The sequence below is a fragment of the Diceros bicornis genome, chromosome X (genome assembly GCF_020826845.1).
Source record: "Diceros bicornis minor isolate mBicDic1 chromosome X, mDicBic1.mat.cur, whole genome shotgun sequence".
Taxonomy (NCBI): Eukaryota; Metazoa; Chordata; class Mammalia; order Perissodactyla; family Rhinocerotidae; genus Diceros; species Diceros bicornis.
Window position 1 is genome coordinate 7,899,984 of NC_080781.1, and position 21,925 is coordinate 7,921,908.

The following is a 21,925-nucleotide window of genomic DNA, read 5'->3' on the forward strand; positions in this document are numbered from 1 at the left end:
GGAAATATGGCCCCAAATATGGCTTTTCAACCGTTTCTTTTTTTTTTTTTTTATAATTTTATTTATTTATTTATTTCCCCCAAAGTCCCAGTAGATAGTTGTATGTCATAGCTGCACATCCTTCTAGTTGCTGTATGTGGGACACGGCCTCAGCATGGCCGGAGAAGCGGTGCGTTGGTGCGCGCCCGGGATCCGAACCCGGGCCGCCAGCAGCGAAGCGCACGCACTTAACCGCTAAGCCACGGGGCCGACCCTTCAACCGTTTCTAAGATTTATACTTTGATTCAAAGAATTACTGTTAGCAAGAGTGAGAAGTTATTTTTAGTCTCAAAAAAGTACATTTTTAAGTGGGTGAAATGTATTCCTCAGTCCGATTTCTCACCACATAGGGTGTGAATATATGTGACTGTAAAGGCTAGAGCAGTCTCCTGGAACGTGTTTTTGCATTTAATAGGCACACATATGGCCGTGTCCTTGGCCTGACTTGTAGGTGACCTCGCTTTCCTTCCCCCCTTCAGTTGAGTACTCCAGATGGTGGCACGAAGCTGAGGCCTAGAGAAATGTGCGGGCCTAGAGAAATGTGCTCTCCACCCAGCAGACCAGGTCCTCAGCATCAAAGACCCCAGACTATGTGTTTGGTTCAGAAACCCTTCTCCACACATCAGATAATTTGGAATAAATGGCTCAGTGAATTATTCTAAGGGAGATGATCAAGTTTTTCCCCCTCTAAAAGGGCCTCTCAAATGTTAGCTTGCATTGGAATCCTCTGGAGTGCTTGTTGAAACACATTTTGCTGGGCCCCCTCTGGAGCGTCTGATGCAGCAGCTCTGGGTGGGGCCTGAGACTCTGCATTTCTAGCACCCGCCCAGGTGATGCTGCTGCAGCTGCTGGTCCGGGGACCACATTTGAGTAGCAGTAATTCTCAAATCTAGTTCCCACATTATTCATTGGCGGTGCTGCTGCCAGCTGTGGCATGGACGTGGCCTTAATGAAAGCTAGGAGAGGCCGATCCACTGTAGACAAGACGAAAGAAACCTTCCAGGGTCTCGAAGACAGAATTTTCTGCATCACATCTTTCATTAACTCTAGTGCAAGTGGTGATTAAAACCAAGTATCATTCACAGTTTCCATGACTGCTGAGATTTCACCTGGTAGAAGATGTGTGTGAACAGCTCCTGGAGAAACACCCGGTGCTGGGTTTGTGTGTACTGACTGTAGCAATAGCAACAGCTGGTTAAACCAGCGCTGGCCTTTTTGTTGACACAGGACAGGGAGAGAAGCAGCCCATCCCATCAAAGCTTCCGCTCTCACAGTGGAGGGGTGGGTGGCTGCGTCGCTCGGATCTGTGATGGCTTACGTGTTCTTTCTTGTCTTGTGTGTTGTTTAGGGTGCCAGTGCCTACATTCTGAATTACCTAATGTACATCCTGTGGGCGTTGCTGTTTGCATTTTTGGCCGTCTCCCTGGTGCGCGTATTTGCGCCATACGCCTGCGGCTCTGGTATACCAGAGGTGAGTGGTGGCCGAATTTCTTTTGTGCCAATGAAGCGCGTGGCAAATACTTATGTAGCATTTATGTGCCAAGCACAGTTCCATGCATTTGACGTCTGTTAACTCATTTAGTCCTTAGAATGAGCCTATGAGGTAGGTACTGTTATTCTTTATTTGATAGTTGAAGAAACTGAAGCACAGAGAGGTTAAGTAACTTGCCCAAGGTCACTAAGCTGGTAAGCTGGGAGTTGAACCTGGCTGTCCGACTTCAGGATTTATGCTCTGTATTCAGGATTTATGCTCTATTGCTTCTCAGAGGATTAAATTCTTGTCTTTGCAAACCAGGCATAACTCTTAAAGCCTGTGGAATCCAAGTCCATTAACCATACACATAAATGTGGCACTTGAGTAACTCGTAAGTGCATCTATGATGTAACATGAAAAAAGACAATAGTGGAGGTTATTTGCTCAGAAAGTTGACTGCTGAGTAAACTCCCTCATGAGTAAACTCCTTTGCCACATTTTGATTTTCTGGTGACACGGTAATAGCAATCTTTAAAAAACTGAATTGCACATTCAGTTCATGCTCTGTGAATGCACCCTGGTGAGTTTAGAGTTCTTATAAATATTTTTCAGCACTTTCGTGTAACCAAAGTATGCAGAAAGTGACCTCGTCGATCAAGAGGAATGCCTGGGACTAAACTTCAAACCTAGGACCATCTACTTGGTAGAATAATGATAATTGAGCTAATTCCTGAAAAGCCCAGACAGTGAAAATTTTAGCCAGAAATAATTTTAAAAGTTTTCATATTATCACTATCAGTGCAGTTCAGTTCTCCTTCAAGTTCCTGCTTCAGCAACACCCATAGGCAGTGGAGACAGTGAGTTTATTTTTATTTATTTATTTATTTTTCCCCCAAAGCCCCAGTAGACAGTTGTATGTCATAGCTGCACATCCTTCTAGTTGCTGTATGTGGGACGTGGCCTCAGTCTGGCTGGACAAGCGGTGCGTCGGTGCACGCCCAGGATCCGAACCCGGGCCGCCAGCAGCGGAGCTCGCGCACTTAACCGCTAAGCCACGGGGCCGGCCCGACACAGTGAGTTTAAAGATGTGACCAATTATGGCAATGGACCCACATTGGTCCCTGCTCTCCTGCACCCACATTCTTGGCGGGTGCCTGCCAGCGCTGCTGCTGGTCCAGGCAGTTCATAGAAAGGGCTGAAGTCATTCAAAGATTGTCGAAAGAAAAGCTCAACATTGTCTTGTTTCAGGAAAGATAGAAAAAAGACTTAATATGTCATGCTGAATTTTTGATGGTTTATATTAACATATTGCTGTGGGAACCTGAAAAACGAGCTGCAGTACCATCCTAGTTCCTCAATACAGCACATTCTGCTATAATGCAACATATGCATTCCTAAAACTCACAGTGCTCTACAAAATTGCACAATGAAAACCACAAAGCTTGTGGGGAAAATGGGGTTAGTGGCAGAACACTCAAAAACTTCATCGGTGGGGGCCAGCCTGGTGGCATAGCGGTTAAGTTTGCACATTCCACTTTGGCCGCCTGGGGTTCGCCAGTGCAGATCCTGGGTGCAGACTTAACTCACCACGCATCAAGCCATGCTGAGGCAGTGTCCCACATAGAAGACCTAGAAGGACCTACAACTAGGATATACAACTATGTACTGGGGCTTTGGGCAGAAAAAAAAGAAAAAGAGGAAGTTTGGCAACAGATGTTAGCTCAGGGCCAATCTTCCTCAAAAAAACACACAAAAAACAAAACTTCATCGGTGACACATATAAAAAAGATGGGAACCTAATAAAAATAGTAGCACACTTTTACACACATCAAATGGTTAAGAAATAAATGCTCCCTAGTGCACGTGTGAACTGGTAGATGTTGGAGGCACCTGCCTCTGTGTGTTTTGTGTCTCCCTGCATGGCTCAGTTCAGCTGGTATAGTTTTATGCCTTCACCCAATGTTTCTCCCAGATGAAATTGTGCATAAATAGACGTGAAATTTGTGTTATACTCAAGTTCTTCCGTAATGCATGAATTGCACTGGAACAAATTTGTGTTTTCAAAACAAGCGTTATGGCAGAACTGACTGTATTTTATTTGCTATCTAAGACCTAAGGCACCCTGGACAATAAAAAGAAAACATCATTGTTGGCATCACAGTTACAGTCCCACTGCCCAACAGTAGGCATTTTTTGACTCAAGCTACCTTTTCAAAATAAGGAGATGGCCGGTGGGGCATTGGTAGAAAATTTAAAGCAGCAATAAAAGGTGTGATGGGCAATCCCATCTTCCCCTTCCAAGAACCAGAGATGCGTGGCTCAGCTTGCGATCTTGTAGACAGAGCTCCAATATGAGCTCTGTCTGTGAAGGATTGGCTGGACTTGGCATTCATCCAAAGTGGGCATCTTTAGTTGTCACAGCTGAACTCACAATTATTAAGATACTGAGTCAAGCATTAAGTTTCCTTTGTGACAAAAATGCAAGGAACACGTTGATGTGGATAAAACTCAAAAAAGCAATATCAAGTGAAAAGAAGTTAGTTGCAGAAGAATATATAAAGTATGATTCTATTTATATAAAGTCCATAAACAGCTAAAATGAAACTGCATACAGTTTAGTGATACACGTATGTGCTAAAACTATAAAGAAAGGCAGGGAAATGATTGGGACAAGGGAGGAGGAAGGTCCCAGTGAGGAAGCAAACACAGGGCTTTCAAAGGCACCCACTCCTCTACCTTAAGCTTGGAGTGGGTACGTGGGTGCTCGTGTTATTAATATGCTTTTTTTTTTTTTTCCCCTTTTTCTCCCCAAAGCCCCAGTAGATAGTTGTATGTCATAGTTGCACATCCTTCCAGTTGCTGTATGTGGGATGCCACCTCAGCATGGCTGGACAAGCGGTGCGTTGGTGCGCACCCGGGATCCGAACCTGGGCTGCCAGTAGCGGAGTGCGCGCACTCAACTGCCAAGCCACGGGGCCGGCCCCCTTAATATGCTTTTTTTAAAAAATTTTTTTTAATTTATTTATTTTTTCCCCCAAAGCCCCAGTAGATAGTTGTATGTCATAGCTACACATCCTTCTAGTTGCTGTATGTGGGATGCGGCCTCAGCATGGCCAGAGAAGCGGTGTGTCGGTGCGCGCCCGGGAACGAACTGCTTTTAAGAATTTTTTTTTCTTTTCCCCAAAGCCTCAGGCATGGTTGTATGTCCTTGTTGTGAGTCATTGTAGTTCTTCTATGTGAGCCGCTGCCACAGCATGGCAACTGACAGATGGGTGGTGCGGTTCTGTGACCAGGAAGCGAACCCAGGCTGCCGAAGCAGAGAGTGTGTAACTTTAACCACTAGGCCATCAGGGCTCGCTCTATTACTATGTTTTAACCATATATAGTGACAGATTCATTTCTCTATTTATGAAAGAGTTCACAATCATCTTTTAAAGTATCAGGAACCCAATGGAGGTTTTATAATGAAGTTTTGGTTATTATGACTCAGTAGTAGCAAAATTTTCACTATTATTATAGTAGAGCTTAAAATTCCTAACCTAAGAGTGCAATACCTGCCCCAGTTTTGGAGGAAAGGGGCAGAGTAAAAAGTCAACGTAAATTAATAGTTCATGGATAAAAAGAAACCTCCTCCCAGCCAAAACCAAACGAACTTGCAAACTGACTTCACTCAAATTGAGATACGAGGCCCTTCTTCATTTTAGCAAAGATACTAACTGAGCTCTTTAGAAAACAAACTTCTCATGGTTTGAAGTGATCTGCTGTAAGCTGTTATATGGCGTGTGGTGTCAGAACAACTTTGAATGCAGTGTACTTCTGCACATTTTAAAAATTGCTCATCCTCCCTAGCATTTGCTTCTGAAACATTTTGGTTACTTAGAATGAAAATTCCTTTGGAAACATCTTTTTTAAATGAAAATTTAGAGAACATTTTTTCTGTGTAATAAATGCTCTTGTCTAAGCTCAATAGAGCCCATTGAAAAGTGAACACTAGTTCTTGGACTTGGGAATTTAGAGAGAACTGGGCAAGGATGTCCCTCTTTCTACTTCTCTTTGCTTCCTTAGTAGAACCACTGTTGACTATAGAGAACCTACTTTGAGTTGATGTTTCAGTTTGTTACAAAACGTGAACACTCTCAAAAACACTTATTTACCAGAAAGGTTTTCAAGTTACCGCCACCAAATCACAAATTGGCTATAATACAGCTTGTTCAAGCTCTGCTTGATTCAGTCTCTGTTAATTCAAATTAAAGCAAGTGATTGGATTTTGGTATCTACTGGGAATGAATTTGCTTTCTTTAGTCCCTAATTTGATCATGACAATTTTATAAAATCATTTTAGAGAATTACAAAATACCTATTACATTGTTCAATTCACCACATGTCATGGCTGGCAAAGGCTCAGGTAATTTAGATGCTTGTAATTTTCTAAATGGTATTTCACTCTTAAACTGTACCCTAGGGTCCAAATGTACATTAACTAACTGACAAAAATTATAGATAATTTTATTCGAAGCAACACAAAAGGGCAGGATTGTGGCAGGCATAGTAAAACATCCCTTAAATAAAGGCACCTGAGCTCCCCAGAGCACGGGCTCAAATAGGCCAACTACCACGAGCTAAAGACCGGTTTAACCACTGCTAGTTTGTCTGCCATTAGTTAAAGGCTAATTCAAGGAATACCATCTGATTATATAGCTAGAAGACCTCGCTTATATTCTATAGGAAGGAGCTCATTGACTTCTTTGGAAATGCATGCCCTCACGCTGACTCGCTCTTGATCTTTTTCCTTAAATTAGGAAACAGATCTCTATCAATAATTCCTGAGATGAAAATGGTCCATTCACAATCCTTTAAAATTTTGAGGATTTGCTCACTTTACAGCGCACCCCAAATCACCAAAGGTGACATGTTGCTGAAGAGTGTTTCAGGACCGTCCCTTAAATACTGAGAAATTAGGAATACTTGTACTGCTCTTCTCGGGAATGGAGCAGTCGTTCTCTTCCTGGGCTGCATTTTAGAATCATCTCGGGAGGCTGTAAAAATCCTCGTGCCCAGGATACACCTCAGACCAATCACATCAAATCTCGGGGGAGAGCCCGTCCTCACTGGTTTCTGATTCCTAGGTGATTCCAATGAGCGCCAAGGTTGAGAAGGACTAATAGCTATTTGACAAGTGGATTTCTTGGCAGAGCAACACCTGCTAGGAGGCACCTTGAAGTTATGTAAACGTCCCTTCACTGACAAGAGTTAACATTGTCCCATTATGTATTGTACAATGGGAAAACAGAAATTGACCACGAATTTCATTGGCTGACTCATTTGGTATCTCTAACTAATCTATGATTAAAGACTTGTAAATTGCTAGCTCAGCAGTAAACATTCACTCCATTTCAGCCAGTTGTGGGAGAGGTTGAAGGTAAAAAGTTATTTACCCATTGGTGATGTTTCTGTATCCAAAACAATATTGTTTTGGGGGAAGAGGACTCCAATATATGAAGTTAATCACTGAGATTGGCACCCAGTTGAATTCCAAAAGTGTTAGGCAAACTCATGTGCACCTTTAAGAAGAAAGCCATTATTTAGCATTTACAAAATGTGGCAGATCTGAAAATGGAGCAAGACAACTCTACCTGTAGTCAAAGTCCTTTTCGGTACAAGAGGGCAGAATTTCAGGGAAGGGAAGGGGTCGTCATGGATTCCAACATTTTTATATCCCCCAGAGGTGTGTTACTAGAATGTTGAGCATCTTCTTTTTCTAACATCGTATTAAGAATATTTTCAAACATACAGAAAAGTTGAAAGAATTTGACAGTAAACCATGTACCCATGGTCTGCAGCAGAGGTTGGCAAACTTTTCTAGTAAAGGGCAGAGAGTCAGTATTTTAGGCTTTGTAAACCAGGAGGCAAAAGTGAGCAACTATTCTCACTAAAAGGCTAGTAGTCTTGTTTACATATTGCATTTAAAAATGTTAAAAGCATTCTTAGCTTGTGGATCACGCGAAAATGGGCAGTTTGCTGGGTTTGGCCCACGGGCCGCCATTTGCTGACTCCGACCTGAAGTTCAGTTGACGTTTTGTTTTATTTGCTTTGTCACATAGGTAGCCAGCTTTCCATCTCTTTATCTTGGACATCTTTCAGTAGTCAGAAATTAATAGTTAAAATCAATAGGTACAAGTCTCTCTTCAACACAACAGAGGGTAACGTGAACAGGATAAAATGCTGTAAATTAAATGAGCCCCTGCTAATTACTTATTCAGTCCTCATTATGATCTCTTCTTATTGTAGGAAGTCTTCAGCTTTACTGTGCCTTGAATTGTTTCAGGTTTCCATTAATATAAAATTAGATGTTAATATACATTCTGTTAACGTAAGGTTATGGCTAAATCAAAAACTGAAGTCGCCTCTCTTCCATAGGATTTAGTGAATCTCAGCTTGAACAGTGCCCCTCAGAGGCATTAGTGATTTTCCTCGCCGTGGTGTTGAAGCAGCTCACTCCCCCTTGTTCTCCGTCCTCTGTTTCAGATAAAGACCATTTTGAGCGGCTTTATCATCAGGGGCTACTTGGGGAAGTGGACCCTGCTGATCAAGACTGTCACCCTGGTGCTGGTAGTGTCCTCGGGCCTGAGCCTTGGGAAAGAAGGGCCGCTGGTGCACGTGGCTTGTTGCTGTGGCAACTTCTTCAGCAGCCTCTTCTCCAAGTACAGCAAGAACGAGGGCAAGAGGCGTGAGGTGAGCAGGCTGAGCTTCCATCTGCAGTGCAGGTCTCTTCCGGAAGCCTCTCTCCAGTCTCACCTGCACACGCTTGTTGTCACGAAGGGCCCGGGGGCTTACATAGGACTCTCTGCCTTGCAGGTGCTTTCGGCTGCAGCTGCTGCCGGAGTCTCTGTTGCCTTTGGTGCTCCAATCGGGGGCGTGCTCTTCAGTCTAGAAGAGGTGAGAAAGGGCAGCTGAGGGAATGCGTGGTTTGGAGGGCTGAGGAGTATGTGGATGGTTAGCACAGCAGTGCGCCTCCGTCTCCAGCCCTTTGAGGATTAGACTCAATGGAGTATTGAGCAAGAGTCCTGCAGCTCATTAAGGAGCCACAATTTTCGCTGGCAAATATCTGTTTTCAAGTACAGTCATGCATTCTGAGAGATGCGTCGTTAGGCGATCTCATTGTCGTGCAAACATCATAGCGTGCACTTACACAAACCTGGGTGGTGTAGCCTACTACACACCTAGGCTATATGGCACTAATCTTAGTGGGACCACTGCCGTATATGCAGTCTGTTGTTGACATGGGTGCGTGACTGTATTGTTTCACAAATTGCCACTGTAATACTTTTTTAAAGGTTTACAGTCTTCTCTCTCTTTCTCATAACCAATTTAATTAAGCATTTTTGTTTTTGGGAACCCCAGTGGATCCATTCCAGGGGTTGGCAGACGTTTTCGGTAGAGGGCCAGATAGTAAACATTTTAGGCTTTGTGGGTCTCATGGCCTCTGTCGCAACTACTCTACTCTGCTGTCGTAGTGGGAAAGCCCCCACAGACAACGCACACGTGAATGGGCATGGCTGCATTCCAATAGAACTTTCCTTATGGACGCTAAAGTTTGAATTTTTTATAATTTTCACATGTCACAAATTGTTCTTCTTTTGAATATTTCACGTCACAAAATACGCTTTTTTAACCATTCTTAACTCACGTGCCATATAAATACATTTGGTGGGCCAGGATTTTCCAACCCTTGATCTGTTCTGTTGTCTGTCAAATCAAATCCAGAGGTTTATTTGCTTTTAGGAGATCTCTATGCCGTAAACAGAATTATCATTAAATATTTTCATTTCTCTTAAAAAAATAGTTCTAACACACCTTGACTAGTATCCACTGCACCTTTAGACCCAGAGTCATTTAAGTATCTTTGTTGGTGCATTTTGGTCATACCTAAGCCTAGACTGAGGAAGTGAGTGCCGCCCATCTTTGGTCTGGGTGCGACTTGCACTCCAAGCATCTGTGGGTGGCTGCTGGTCAGTGGGGTCAGGGCCCTGGGCAGCTGTTTCTTTGGCCAGTCGCTAATTTCCTACTTGTTCGTCCCAGGTCAGTTACTACTTTCCCTTGAAGACCTTGTGGAGGTCCTTTTTCGCGGCCCTGGTGGCGGCCTTCACGCTGCGCTCCATCAATCCCTTTGGGAACAGCCGCCTTGTTCTCTTTTACGTGGAATATCACACGCCCTGGTACATGGCCGAACTCTTCCCCTTCATCCTGCTTGGGGTCTTTGGGGGCTTGTGGGGAACCCTCTTCATCCGCTGCAACATCGCCTGGTGCAGGAGGCGCAAAACCACCAAGCTGGGCAAGTACCCGGTGCTGGAGGTCATCGTGGTGACCGCCATCACCGCCATCATCGCCTACCCCAATCCCTACACGCGCCGGAGCACGAGCGAGCTCATTTCTGAGCTGTTCAATGACTGCGGGGCCCTCGAGTCCTCCCAGCTCTGTGACTACGTCAACGACCCCAACATGACGCGGCCTGTGGACGACATCCCGGACCGGCCGGCCGGGTTCGGGGTTTACACCGCCATGTGGCAGCTGGCCCTGGCGCTGATCTTCAAAATCGTCATTACCATATTTACCTTTGGCATGAAGGTAAGTGGAGGGGAAGGAGGATGTGGGGGCAACCCATGTCCTTCTGGGGATGGCACCCTACTTACCAAAAAAAAATTACGATGGGAGGAAAAGGAGACCTGGCCTTTATTCAATGTTCTCTTATGCCGAGCATTTGACATTCTTTTAATCAACAAGAAACTATGCTTTTGATAAACAATAAGCCTATGAAATAGAGATTTTCATCCCATTTTACAAGTGAAGAAGCTAAGGCTCAGAGTATATCATTCATATAGAGGCATGTACAGCTTGGTGAACTTTCACAAAACACACACGCTTGTGTAACCAGCACCCAGGACCAGAAGCAGAACATTGTGAACCCTCCTGAACCCCCGTTGTGTTCGTTACTATTGCTTTCTGTGTGGTATTTCTATGATTTGTTTCTCTTTAAAAAGTCTAAGAAACAGTGTATAGAGTTTACACTTGAGTGTATAGTGGTCAAACACAAACCCGAATTTTTGCCTTAAGAAGAAGGTTGGGTGGATTTTATTTAACAGCTGACTGTCTCTGATTCATCATCTCCTAGCAGAGGAATTTGTTGTCGTGTCTGAGGAAGGCTCTAGCAGCATCTTCTGTGCCTGCTGGGAGAAGTCTACTTTGAAGTTACAGGGGATTAAATGAGTGTGGGACAAGGGGCAGCTCAGAGAGGAACCATTTCCTCAGGGATGTCCCAAACTCTAGAAATCACATTCGAGGGTCCAAACTTAGCTGCAATTTGGTTAAAGATCCACTTCCATCCCCAGATTGATGACAGTCTGGGGTGGGCATCAGTGCAGCTCCCCCTCAGGATCTCGGTCACGTGCCATCTCCATGAACACGGAGAGTCAGGCGTGTTCTGTAGCACACGTCTGATCACTAGATATGTTAAGATGTATTTCCACACAGCAAAATATAAAATACACTATTACCAAGATGTTTCAGTTTACACAGTCATTTCTTTGCTGCCTCTAGCCTGGCTCGAAAATATCCAGAATGCTTTTCGGAAAATGTACTTTGTTAGGAACAGGGAACTGCCCCAGCTCTCTCTGACAGGTGTTTGGCCACCGTGATTCAAGGGGCAGCAAGCACGTGAAAAGCTGTTTGGAAGATGCAGGGCAGCTGCCCTGATGCTTTCAGCTTCATTTTACCTGTGAACAGTTGCAGGCCCTTCTTTTCCATTTTCATGCCGTGGCTTGACATTTAATTTTAAAAGCTAATCTGAATGACGCACAGGGGCAGAGGGAGAGTGGTGAGTATCTCAAGTGACAGATGCTCACTTTGAATGTTATTTGCAGTGGGGCTTATCATTTTTTAATCCGTAGCAGGCAAACCAGGCCAGCTTTTGAAGGAGAGGAAATGAAAGTGTAAAATTGCATTCTCTCCAAGTCACAGTAGATATGACTGACTAAGCAGGTGAAATCACTTGTCCCGCCCTTTCCCAGCTGACCTATTTTGAAGCATGGCACCTCCTTTGAAGACTGAAGCAAAATGCAGGCTTGTCGAGGGGGGCCTGTGTTTACTGGGGGTGGGGAAGTGGGAATTCAGACTCCTTCCCTCATGCTTCTTTTCCCTCTGTGCTTCCTGGAGATCCCATCGGGCCTCTTCATCCCCAGCATGGCTGTGGGAGCGATGGCGGGTAGGATGGTGGGAATTGGCGTGGAGCAGCTGGCTTACCATCACCATGACTGGATCATCTTCAGGAACTGGTGCAGACCTGGAGCAGACTGTGTCACCCCGGGACTTTATGCAATGGTGGGAGCTGCAGCCTGCCTAGGTACGGCCACAGATGATGGGGGGCGGGGGGTGCAAGAAAAGGTGAGAGAGACCGACCACAAAGGCCGATCCAGTTTAGGGACTGGCAAGAAGGAAGGCATGGACTTGAGCGTTTGCATTCTCAGGATAGGCAAGGTCATGCTGCTGTAACAAGTAAACCCCTAATGCTCAGTGGCTTACCACACCAAGGCTTATATCTTGCTCATGATATGCAGTCCATCCTCATTATTCATGGATTCCATGTTTGGGAATTTGCCTGCTTGCTAAAATTTGTTTGTAACCCCTAAAGTGATACTCGTGGCATTTTCACTGGCATTTTCACAGTCAGTCTCGGACATGAGTTATAGTACTGTTGGCTGTGAGTTCAATGTTAATGAATCAACTATATATATATTATATGAAATACAGTGTCTTTAAACAGAAACACACATAAAATAAGCTTTCGCATTGATTGGTTGACAAAAATGTTGTGACCAGAGGCTTGCAGAAACCTAACCTTTTATTTGTCCTAGGGCAGTGATTCAGTATTTCCTAATTCAGTGTTTGTGGCGACTTTATAGATCATAACTACCACGGATAATGAGAATCAACTGTGTGTGTGTATAATGTGAGTTAGCAGAGGGCTTTTCTCCACTCAGTCATTTAGGAACCTGGGCTGATGGAGTCTCCACCATCTTGCAGTTGTACCATCTAGAACAGTGGTTTTTAACTGGGACACTGGGCAATGGAGGAGACATCTTAGGAAGTCACACCTGGGGGGTGCTACTCGCATCTCGTGGGTGGGGGCCAGGGATGCTGCTGAACATCCTGTAGTGCACAGAACAGCCCCCACAGCAACGAATGATCCAGCCCCAAATGTTCCTGGTGCTGAGGTTGAGAAACCCTGGTTTAAGGTCATTGGAAGATTAGGAGTTGGTATGGATCCTCCCTTTGAACATCAAGGGATGCAAGGGTGGGCCCTCTCCTGTCTGTAGCCCCTAAGAATCTCTACAGTTTTCCAGCTTATGGGGTTCTGGAAGACAGCCTTACTTGCTGAGTCAGAAACCTGCATAGTCCACATCGGATCCACTCCCCAAAAAGCAGGGCGTGTGGTCTGGGTGAATAGACAGCCCAGTTGTCCCTCGCTGGGGAAGAGCCCCCCAGTCAGATGTGACTTATGGCTCCCTGAGGCAAGGCTGCGTTGAACAGAGCCTGGCCCCTGTCCCAGAGGTCCGAGCATGGGCAGCAGGTAGGACTGTCTCCTTAGAACAGGTGTCAGGAGAATTTATAGCCAGATTGTCAATTTCCACAGTTCATGCCCTCTTGAGAGTCTGGAGTTGAGTTTTGGAATTTCATTCCTCTCTTTGGTGGCAGGTGGAGTTACCAGGATGACGGTGTCATTGGTGGTCATCATGTTTGAATTAACTGGTGGTCTGGAGTACATTGTGCCCCTGATGGCAGCAGCTGTGACCAGCAAGTGGGTGGCTGATGCCTTTGGGAAGGAAGGCATCTACGAGGCCCACATCCACTTAAACGGGTACCCATTTCTGGACGTGAAGGATGAGTTCACCCACCGCACACTGGCCACTGACGTCATGCGGCCGCGGCGGGGAGAGCCACCGCTGTCCGTGCTCACCCAGGACAGCATGACCGTCGAGGACGTGGAGACGCTCATCAAGGAGACCGACTACAACGGCTTCCCCGTGGTGGTCTCCAGGGACTCCGAGCGCCTCATTGGGTTTGCCCAGAGGAGGGAACTGATTCTAGCAATAAGTAAGTAAAGAGACGGAAGCTCACGTTTTGCTTAGAGACGCATGGCAGCCTTTGTACCCCCCAAATTCTCAAAGACGTTAGAGAGAATGTGCAAAGGTCGGAGGGCATTAAGCCAGGGGCTCTCACACTTATTAATGTGTATTCATGTCACCTGAGGATCTGGTTAAAATGCAGATTGTGATTCGGTAGGTCTGGGGGACCCAAGACTCTGCATTTCTCCCAAGCTCCCCATTAATGCTGATGCTGCTGGTCCCCAAGTCAGACCGTGAGGAGCAATGTCTTGGGAGAGGCATTCTTGGCTGGAAAATGACCACCACGTTTGCACACAGCCACCTGGGCCCCACTTCCACTAGGAGGCAAGCTGCTGCTGCTGCTGCCTTTTAGGGAGTTATTGAGTGAAGCTGAGAAGGAAGAGATGGGAGGGCCTGGACTGGCCTGGGCTGAGCAGTCTCAGCGACAGACTGTCAGGCAGGCTTACCGTCTTAGGCTGTGAATTCTTTGCCTCAGATGCCTCCCTGGGTCCCGCAGAAGCCTTTCACTTCCCTTTATGACATTATCTTCCATTCCACCAGTTAGAGGCCCACGTGGGTTAACGAGCAGATGTCAGGTCAGTCCCGTGTGATGCTTCTCCTCTTCATGTGCTAACTGAAATCAGCTGGGCCGAGGGGCAGGCTGTTGAGTTGGGAGAGGAGAGAGGGGATGATGCCCAGGTGGGCTGTCCCAAAGACAAGCAGCTCACAGAAGCAAGCCTGCAGGCCCCGTCAGCTTAGGGATGACTGCATTGGAAGGGGAGCAGGAGGTAGGATCCCAAAGGCAAGGGTCTGGGTGTGAGTCGTTGGAGGCCCAGGCAAGGAGGAGCAGTGAGCCTCAGAGGGCTTCCTCTGGGTGGAGTCCCAGTAGACCTCCTGATGCAGCTGGGGCAGGGACCAGCAGAGCGCATCCACATGCATGGCAAACACGCATGCCATCCCGCTCAGCACCCTGCTCTTGTGATCTGCACACCATCCCAGCATCTCACGGTAGGCGGGGCCATGACACGGCTCCTGTGTGTACTTGACGATTTTCCTATATGTGCCGTCTTCCCGAGTATGCAGTTTGCCAGTGGGACTCGGCCCGGGTATGATTGCAGAATGCCCCACTGGGAGCACACCTTCACCAGACAGTCCTTTGCTTGTCCCTGGCCTCCGTTAGCTCTTTCTAACGCTCTCCCCTTGAATTTCTAAAACCTCTTCGCGATATTAAATAGCTTTTAAAATATCTTTGAAGTGTCTTCATCAAAGGCTTTATAAAAATAAGTTTAGATAAGCTATATCCTCTAATTTTAGCCTGTTGCTCAAACATATTTCCCTCCCCCAAACAACAATTGATTTTGTGTTTTAGACACAATAGCACATTTGTACCTCAGTGCTCAGTGATGCTTCTCCTTGTTATAGGTCTTGTCGCTTAACAGGTAGGTGCCTTTAGGCATAAATATTGCCTTATAAATAATGAGATTTTTTTTAAAGCTGTATAAGTAGGGTTGGGTTTGTTTTAAAATCATTTAATCAGCAGCCTTTAAAAAATTTATTCAATCCCTAAAATCTTTTAAGCAAAGGTTGAAATTTAAAAACTAAAGTAATAAATGTCACGGAACCCATTACCTATTGTGTCGCTCCAGGCACACCTGCTAAGAGGCAGCTTACTAATTTTGCTGAAACCCATTACTGTAATCAAGTGGGAAGCAGTAATTGTCATCAACCGGTTAGAGAAGAAATGTAAGCTTGCCAGCGAGCGCTGTCCTAGAAGCTATGTTTGGAAGTCTGAAGAGGCAACACGCCGTGTAAATAATACCTATATGCTTTCAATCAGACCGATAATAGTATAGAAGCTGCTATTTACATGGTTTGTGGAAAGACAAAGAGTGTTTTGCTCTGAGCAATCAGAAAAGCTGTTTTCCTGACCTGTGGAAATGGAAGAGTCCCTGTACTCTGGTGGAGAAATTCATGACCTGTATTTGCGGAGTCATATGCCCTTTCGTGAATGTAGAAATATGACATTAGCATTGAGCTAGTAACCATCCCATGCCAGTTCAGCCTTCAGGGGAATTAGGAACAAAGATTATAGATAGATAGTTTGCATAAGAAAAGAATGGTAATGAGGCAAATAAGGATTTTTCTTATACATCATGTTTAAAATTGTAGCAACTGCTCACGTGAAGCTATAAATGTTTTGTTATTTTCAATCCATCTCTGGAATGCCAAACCATAGCTGTTGTTTTTGTTAGTGATTCGTTATAACCACCTAGGAAACGTGGCCTTCTTCACCATCACATACTAACACATGGGGCCATTTGTGACCCTTGTTCAAATTCCTGGTAAATGGAACTTTCCCTCTTGGTGCTATTTGCAAATATGAGGCTCTTTCTGTGCTCAGCAGGGCTCAGGCTCTTCTAGTCTTGAGTTCTGCAATTAGGCGAGGACGGGTTCAGAGAGACTCAGTGGGAAGCCGCAAAGATGATTAAAGGGATGGAAAGTTAGCGTCATGGGCAAGAGTTAAGGGAACTCTCCTTTTTTCGTCTGGTGGATTTAATGATGATTCTCCAGCATGTGGAAGATGCTTACTTGCAGAAAAGGATCTACGTCCAGGACTGAACAAGAAGTGTCAGATCTGTTGGACGGGCTATTTAGGGATAAAGGGGTTTCTTCCTGGGAGGGCTGTTAATTATTGGGCTAGGCCATGGAGAACAGTGGTGTCATCTGCTTCTTTCTGCTGGGCATCAAAACACATATAGAGGGACTTCTCCATGCCTTAGTAAACTATAACTTGTCATAAAATAATCTGCTTTTTCTTCTAAATATTTTTTACTTTTTTTTATCACATCATCTCTGTACTAACCACCACTATAGTTGCTTCCAATTTTCCATTTTAACCTTTCTTGTTAATTACATCTGTTTTATGGAAGCATTTTTTTTTTTAAGATTTTATTTATTTATTTATTTTCCCCCCAAAGCCCCAGTAGATAGTTGTATGTCATAGCTGCACATCCTTCCAGTTGCTGCACGTGGGACGTGGCCTCAGCATGGCCGGAGAAGTGGTGCGTGCCCGGGATCCGAACCTGGGCCGCCAGCAGCGGAGCAGGCGCACTCAACCGCCGAGCCACAGGGCCGGCCCTATGGAAGCATTTTTAAGGAACCGGATGATAGAGTATTACCTCTGTAAAAACATAATTACTCTAAAGTAGACTTTCTCAACCTTAATACTATTGACATTGGAGTTGGATCATTCTTTGTTGAGGGGGGCTGTCCTGTGCCCTGTAGGATGTTTGGAAGCATCCCTGCTCTCTACCTACTAGGTGCCAGTAGCAACCCCATCCCCCAGTTATGACAACCAAAAATGTCTTCAGATATTGCCAAATGTCCGGTGAGGGTGGGGGCAAAATTGCTCCCAATTGAGAACCACTGCTCTAAAGCCATTGTGATAGCTTACTAGATTTGTGATTATTTCTGGTCTTTTAAATTTCTTGGCCTATCATAGTTTGTGAAATTTACTTTACCAACACTTTCTTAATTAGGCTCTCTGCACCTGGCGTTATGATCTTATTGCTGTTAGATAGTGGAATGTCAAGTTGAATAACCTTAGCAGGTACCCATAAAATGTGCATCATTTTTCAGAAGCTGCAGCCACTGATACCAGTTCTGGTAGAATATACAACAAGCCTCCTCCATTAAAGACAGTTTTAAAACCAGTTTAACTACTTGATCTTTAAAGCATTTAAAAACAAAGTTTATTTTTTAAAGTAAAAGTAATACATACTCATAGAATATTGGGGAAATCAGAAGCAAAAGAGAAAATAAAAAAGGCACTCACATTCTCAATATGATTGAAGGCCACGGTTAATATTTGGTGCATTTCATTCTTGTCTTTTAGGTCTTTTACACATGTAAACATTGAGCTTTTTTTTTTTTTTGGTTTCTTTTCTAACACAGGCTCCCACGAGTCCCTGGGGTCTGGGGGTCTATACTCTCGTAGCACTGGATCATCCCCTGGTGAGGAGTTGGTTATCCTTTCATACAGCAAATATTTCTGGTGCATCCACCATGTGCCGGGACTCTCCTAGGAGCTGGGAGTACAGGCATGACAGTAGCCGGTTGCTACTTACATGGTATAGTTTATTGCAGGCATTTTGGTGACTGATGAAGATTTCTTGTCCAAACTCGGAGCAGATGGTTCACCCTAGTAGAGAAATGCAAAGAGCCTTCTTGCTGGTTCTTCTTCCATTCACCGGCTTTTGGCCTGTACATAGCACCTCCACCCCCAAAGTTCGAAGCTTTAAGATAAGTCTTTATAGTGGAGTTCCAGAGTGGCCTAGCAGAGCCCTTCTGGCGAGAGCAGCAGTTGCCACTCTTGGAGTTGCGAGGAGCACAGCTCAGATCTCCGGCTCGGACCCCAGCTGATGCTTTCAGTTCTTGTTCAGCAGTGAATAGCTCATGGGCTCTCCTTCCTAATGCCTCCTGCGTGAAATGGGCTCTGTTCTACATGGCAGGCAGAACCAGATACACTGACATTTAGTACACCTACTCTCCCATTCATTCACTGTGATTGATTGATTCATGCAAGCGTGTGGCAAATATCTGCTTTGAGTCTACCGCATACTAGGCATTGTCCAGGTACTGGGGATTCACTGGTGAGCAAGAAGTCACTGAACTAGCTGTTGTTAGAATCAGGCCTTCTAACCCAGTCAGTAGATTCGGAGGCAGTATAAGCTTGTTGTTTATTTCAACAAGTTGATTGACGGTTTACTAAGTTGTATTTGGTTCATACAAATGAACCAATGAGGGGTTCAGCAAATCCATGTGATCAGTTCTTGATTGAGGTTTGTGGCTTAATCCAATCCTGACATTCAACTTGATTCCTGTTACATGGGACTTCTGGAGAATCCATTGGTCTATGAAAATGAGCAGATAAGTATGTGTTGACCGTTGCCTCCCCGCCTTAGTGCTTCGTGATGGAACCATCTTGGTTTAGGAGAGAAGCGTGCAATGTGTATCGTGTAGCGTCTACATTTGAAAACGTGCATCATTGTCATCTGGTATTTGTGGTTGAATCATATCCCTTTTGATGTAACTAGGTTTAACCTGACCCACATAATATGCAGGCATTTGCCCAGCAGGCCCTCTGCTCCTCTTTTAAACAGAGGCCCTTTTTCAAACTCAGCCCGACCCCGAATGCGCCCGGTTTTCCATTAGAGTACTCTATTGCAATAAATGGCCTCAGAGCAGGCAGTTAGAATTTTATTTTTCAAAGAACAATATAGGTGAATAGTAGTCTTTGAGAAGGCAAGAAATGTATTATAGAAACCAGGATCCGTTTTAAGGCAAGCCTCGCTGTACATTTTTCCTAACCTTTTCCCATGAACCAAAAGAAAGATTAAAATTCCAACAGAAGGAAAATCGCCTTGGAGAAATATCTTGAGACCGATGGATTTATTTCATGTGTGACTTAAAATAGCCTGGGTTTCTAGTCCTGCATAAAGCTCTATTTCTAATGAGTTCCTGTTAGCCTTCTTTTCTTCAGCTTTCTTTCACATGGCCTTGCCTACAGATAGAAATAGACTAATTGTTACCATAACAGTTTTACTATCTTTCTTTGAGAAATCTACAAAATGGCCCAGTTTTAAGAGAGGAGAGCCAAGGGGTGGGGGATGTGGCTTTTCTAGGTTATTTCTTTCGTCCCAAGGGTCTTATTTGGGATTGAGCTTCATTTCTGGGCTGTGAGCCTGGGATGACCCTATTGGGTCCTTTCAGGATTCGTAATGCCATTTGGGCCTGTTATAAGTTTGTAAAAAAAAAACAAACAAAAAAAAAACAGTGTGTTAAGGTCATTGGGCAGCTAAGTGAAGTTTCTTGTCGTGTCATACGTCAGCCGATGAGGAGCTAAAGGCATGTTAGGAAAGGAAGGGTGGAAGGCTCTGGGCCTCTGGGTGCCCTGCAATCCAAGGGGAAGCAGTGCGTTTCCCCCAAGGAGCCATCTGCTCAGGCCCGCCTCTCAAGACTTTGGCAATGAAGGATCGGGTCACAGCAGGGGGACTCGTGCACGGCATTAGCTTAAGAGAGATGCCAGTTTCACAGATGTTTGGTTGAAGCCCCTCATTAGGAATGTGGAGTTTGCCCTCTGAACCCCTTTTCTGTGGGATGCTAGGATGCGGGTGAAGGGAAGATGTGTGTTCCTGAGGGTATGGGGTCGTGGGAGTTGCTAAGCAAGGGATTTTTGTGTGGCTTATTGTTCCTGCTCCCCTATCCTAGAGAACGCCAGACAGAGGCAGGAGGGCATCGTGAGCAATTCCATCATGTACTTCACGGAGGAGCCTCCTGAGCTGCCGGCCAACAGCCCACACCCCCTGAAGCTGCGGCGCGTCCTAAACCTCAGCCCTTTCACGGTCACGGACCACACCCCCATGGAGACGGTGGTGGACATCTTCCGGAAACTGGGGCTGCGGCAGTGCCTGGTGACGCGGAGTGGGTGAGTGGCTGCACAGGCGCTGATGGGATGTGTACTCTGACCAGACTCTGGGAGAACAAGATGAACGAGACACAGTCTCAGTCCTTCGGGGACTCGCGGTCGGCTGGGGTGGACCAGTACTTGGTAGGGGGCGTCAGAAGCTGTGGTGAGCGCACTGAGAAGGAAATGACCGGGAGCTTTGGGAACTGAGCGCAGGAGCGGCCAGTGCAGCCTGAGAAAGTGGAGATGCTTCCAGGTGGGGCTGCTGTCTGGCCCGAGGGCTGAAGTTTGAGTCAAAAGGGGAGGAGCCAAAGGAGAAGTGCTTCGGGCTGCTTTTCTGCCACCCAGGTAGTACTTGGCTCAGGGAGAAGGTGCAGCCTGCTCTGCTATAACGTGACATATGCATTCTTCAAAATCACAACGCTATGCAAAAATGAGCAAAGAAAATCACAGGGCTTATAAGAAAAACAGGGTTAGGCACACAACACTCAAAAACTTCATCAGTGACACATTAAAACAAGAAATAGGAATCTAATAAAAACGGTTGTACCATTTTATGCATGTTCAGTGGTTAAGAAATATATCAATTTGACAATAAATATGTCACTTCATCTTGAAGAAGCCCTGAAGTTGGCTTGTGGCAGTGGGTGTCGCAAGGGCTGCAGCTTGCGAGCATTTTGGGTATATGCATGTGCCCCTGATTCAGCTGCGTGCAGCTTTCTGCATTCACCTGGGGTTGCTCGTGGATGAAATCACCCGTAAGCAAATGTGAAGTTCACATTATGCTCAGATTGTTTCCTAGTATATCAATCTGTTCGAAATAACTTGACGTTTTCAAAACAAACATTATCGAAGAGCTGAGAGATTTGGTGGCCCCATGGCATTGTCTCTGCCACAGCAGTATTACTTTTGCTTTGTGTTATCACAAACCAGGAAACCAGCGCTCCAAAGAGCAAAGGTTCACGATGGTGTGAGACGTGCAGTGTTCGGAGGGCCATTCTTGGGGCTCAGAGGTGCCCCCCAAATTCCACAGCCTCAGAAGCTTGGGTGGAGGGAGAGATTGGCTCAGTCAGGGTAGCCTGGAACCTAGGTTTGTCTGCCCAGTTTATTCCTTTATAGGCTGGGGGTAGGAGGTGGGGTATGGGTTATGGTACTCTAAATATAGTTTAGGCCTTTAGAGAATCCAGAGGCTTAACTCTCTAACATAGTTTACGTTTCTAGAGCCAGCGCACTCCAGTTTAGCCTAGTAGTTCTTGACCAGGGTGGTTTTGCCCCCCAGAGATTTTGGGTGTCACAACTGGAGGGAGGGAGTGCTACTAGTAGGCATCTAGTGGGTAGAGGCCAGGGATGCTGTTCAACACCCTACAATGCACAGGACGGCCCCCATTGCAACAAAGAATCATCCGGCCCACAGTATCACTAGCGCTGCCCCTGAGCCGACCCTGGGCTGGATGCCCGTGAATAGCCAAATGGGCAATCCTTAATCACTCGGCTTTGTCCCTACTGTCCTGATAACACTGGAACAGGGCTCTTGCAAGGGGCTGAATTCGCATATTGACTCAGAGAACTAGCTGATAGGACAAGCGTCCTCCTTAGCTCTGACTGCAGCTAGGGAGGTGTCGTGCACATGGGAGGGGCAATGAATAAGGAACAAATAAATGTTTGAGGCCTAGAGATCATTTCTGCCGGTGATTTTTAAAGGAACTTGGTGGTTCTCAAACTTGAGTGTGCGTCAGAATCCCCCAGAGGATTAAACCTCTGGGTTATACCTGGAGGGCGGACCCTACC

The 21,925-nt window shown here is 45.5% G+C and overlaps 1 protein-coding gene across 5 annotated transcripts in view; it reads left to right on the forward strand.

Annotated features, from left to right (window-relative positions):
* The window catches only part of CLCN4 (chloride voltage-gated channel 4), an 83,811-nt gene that overhangs the window by 53,351 nt on the left and 8,535 nt on the right, over positions 1 to 21,925 (forward strand). For all 5 annotated transcript variants that reach the window (XM_058535422.1, XM_058535424.1, XM_058535423.1 and 2 more), the window contains 7 exons: positions 1,388 to 1,510; positions 8,039 to 8,245; positions 8,369 to 8,449; positions 9,593 to 10,138; positions 11,723 to 11,909; positions 13,262 to 13,660; positions 19,942 to 20,158. In XM_058535422.1, coding sequence (XP_058391405.1) covers positions 1,388 to 1,510; positions 8,039 to 8,245; positions 8,369 to 8,449; positions 9,593 to 10,138; positions 11,723 to 11,909; positions 13,262 to 13,660; positions 19,942 to 20,158 — 1,760 coding nt within the window. The remainder of the gene's footprint in view (positions 1 to 1,387; positions 1,511 to 8,038; positions 8,246 to 8,368; positions 8,450 to 9,592; positions 10,139 to 11,722; positions 11,910 to 13,261; positions 13,661 to 19,941; positions 20,159 to 21,925) is intronic.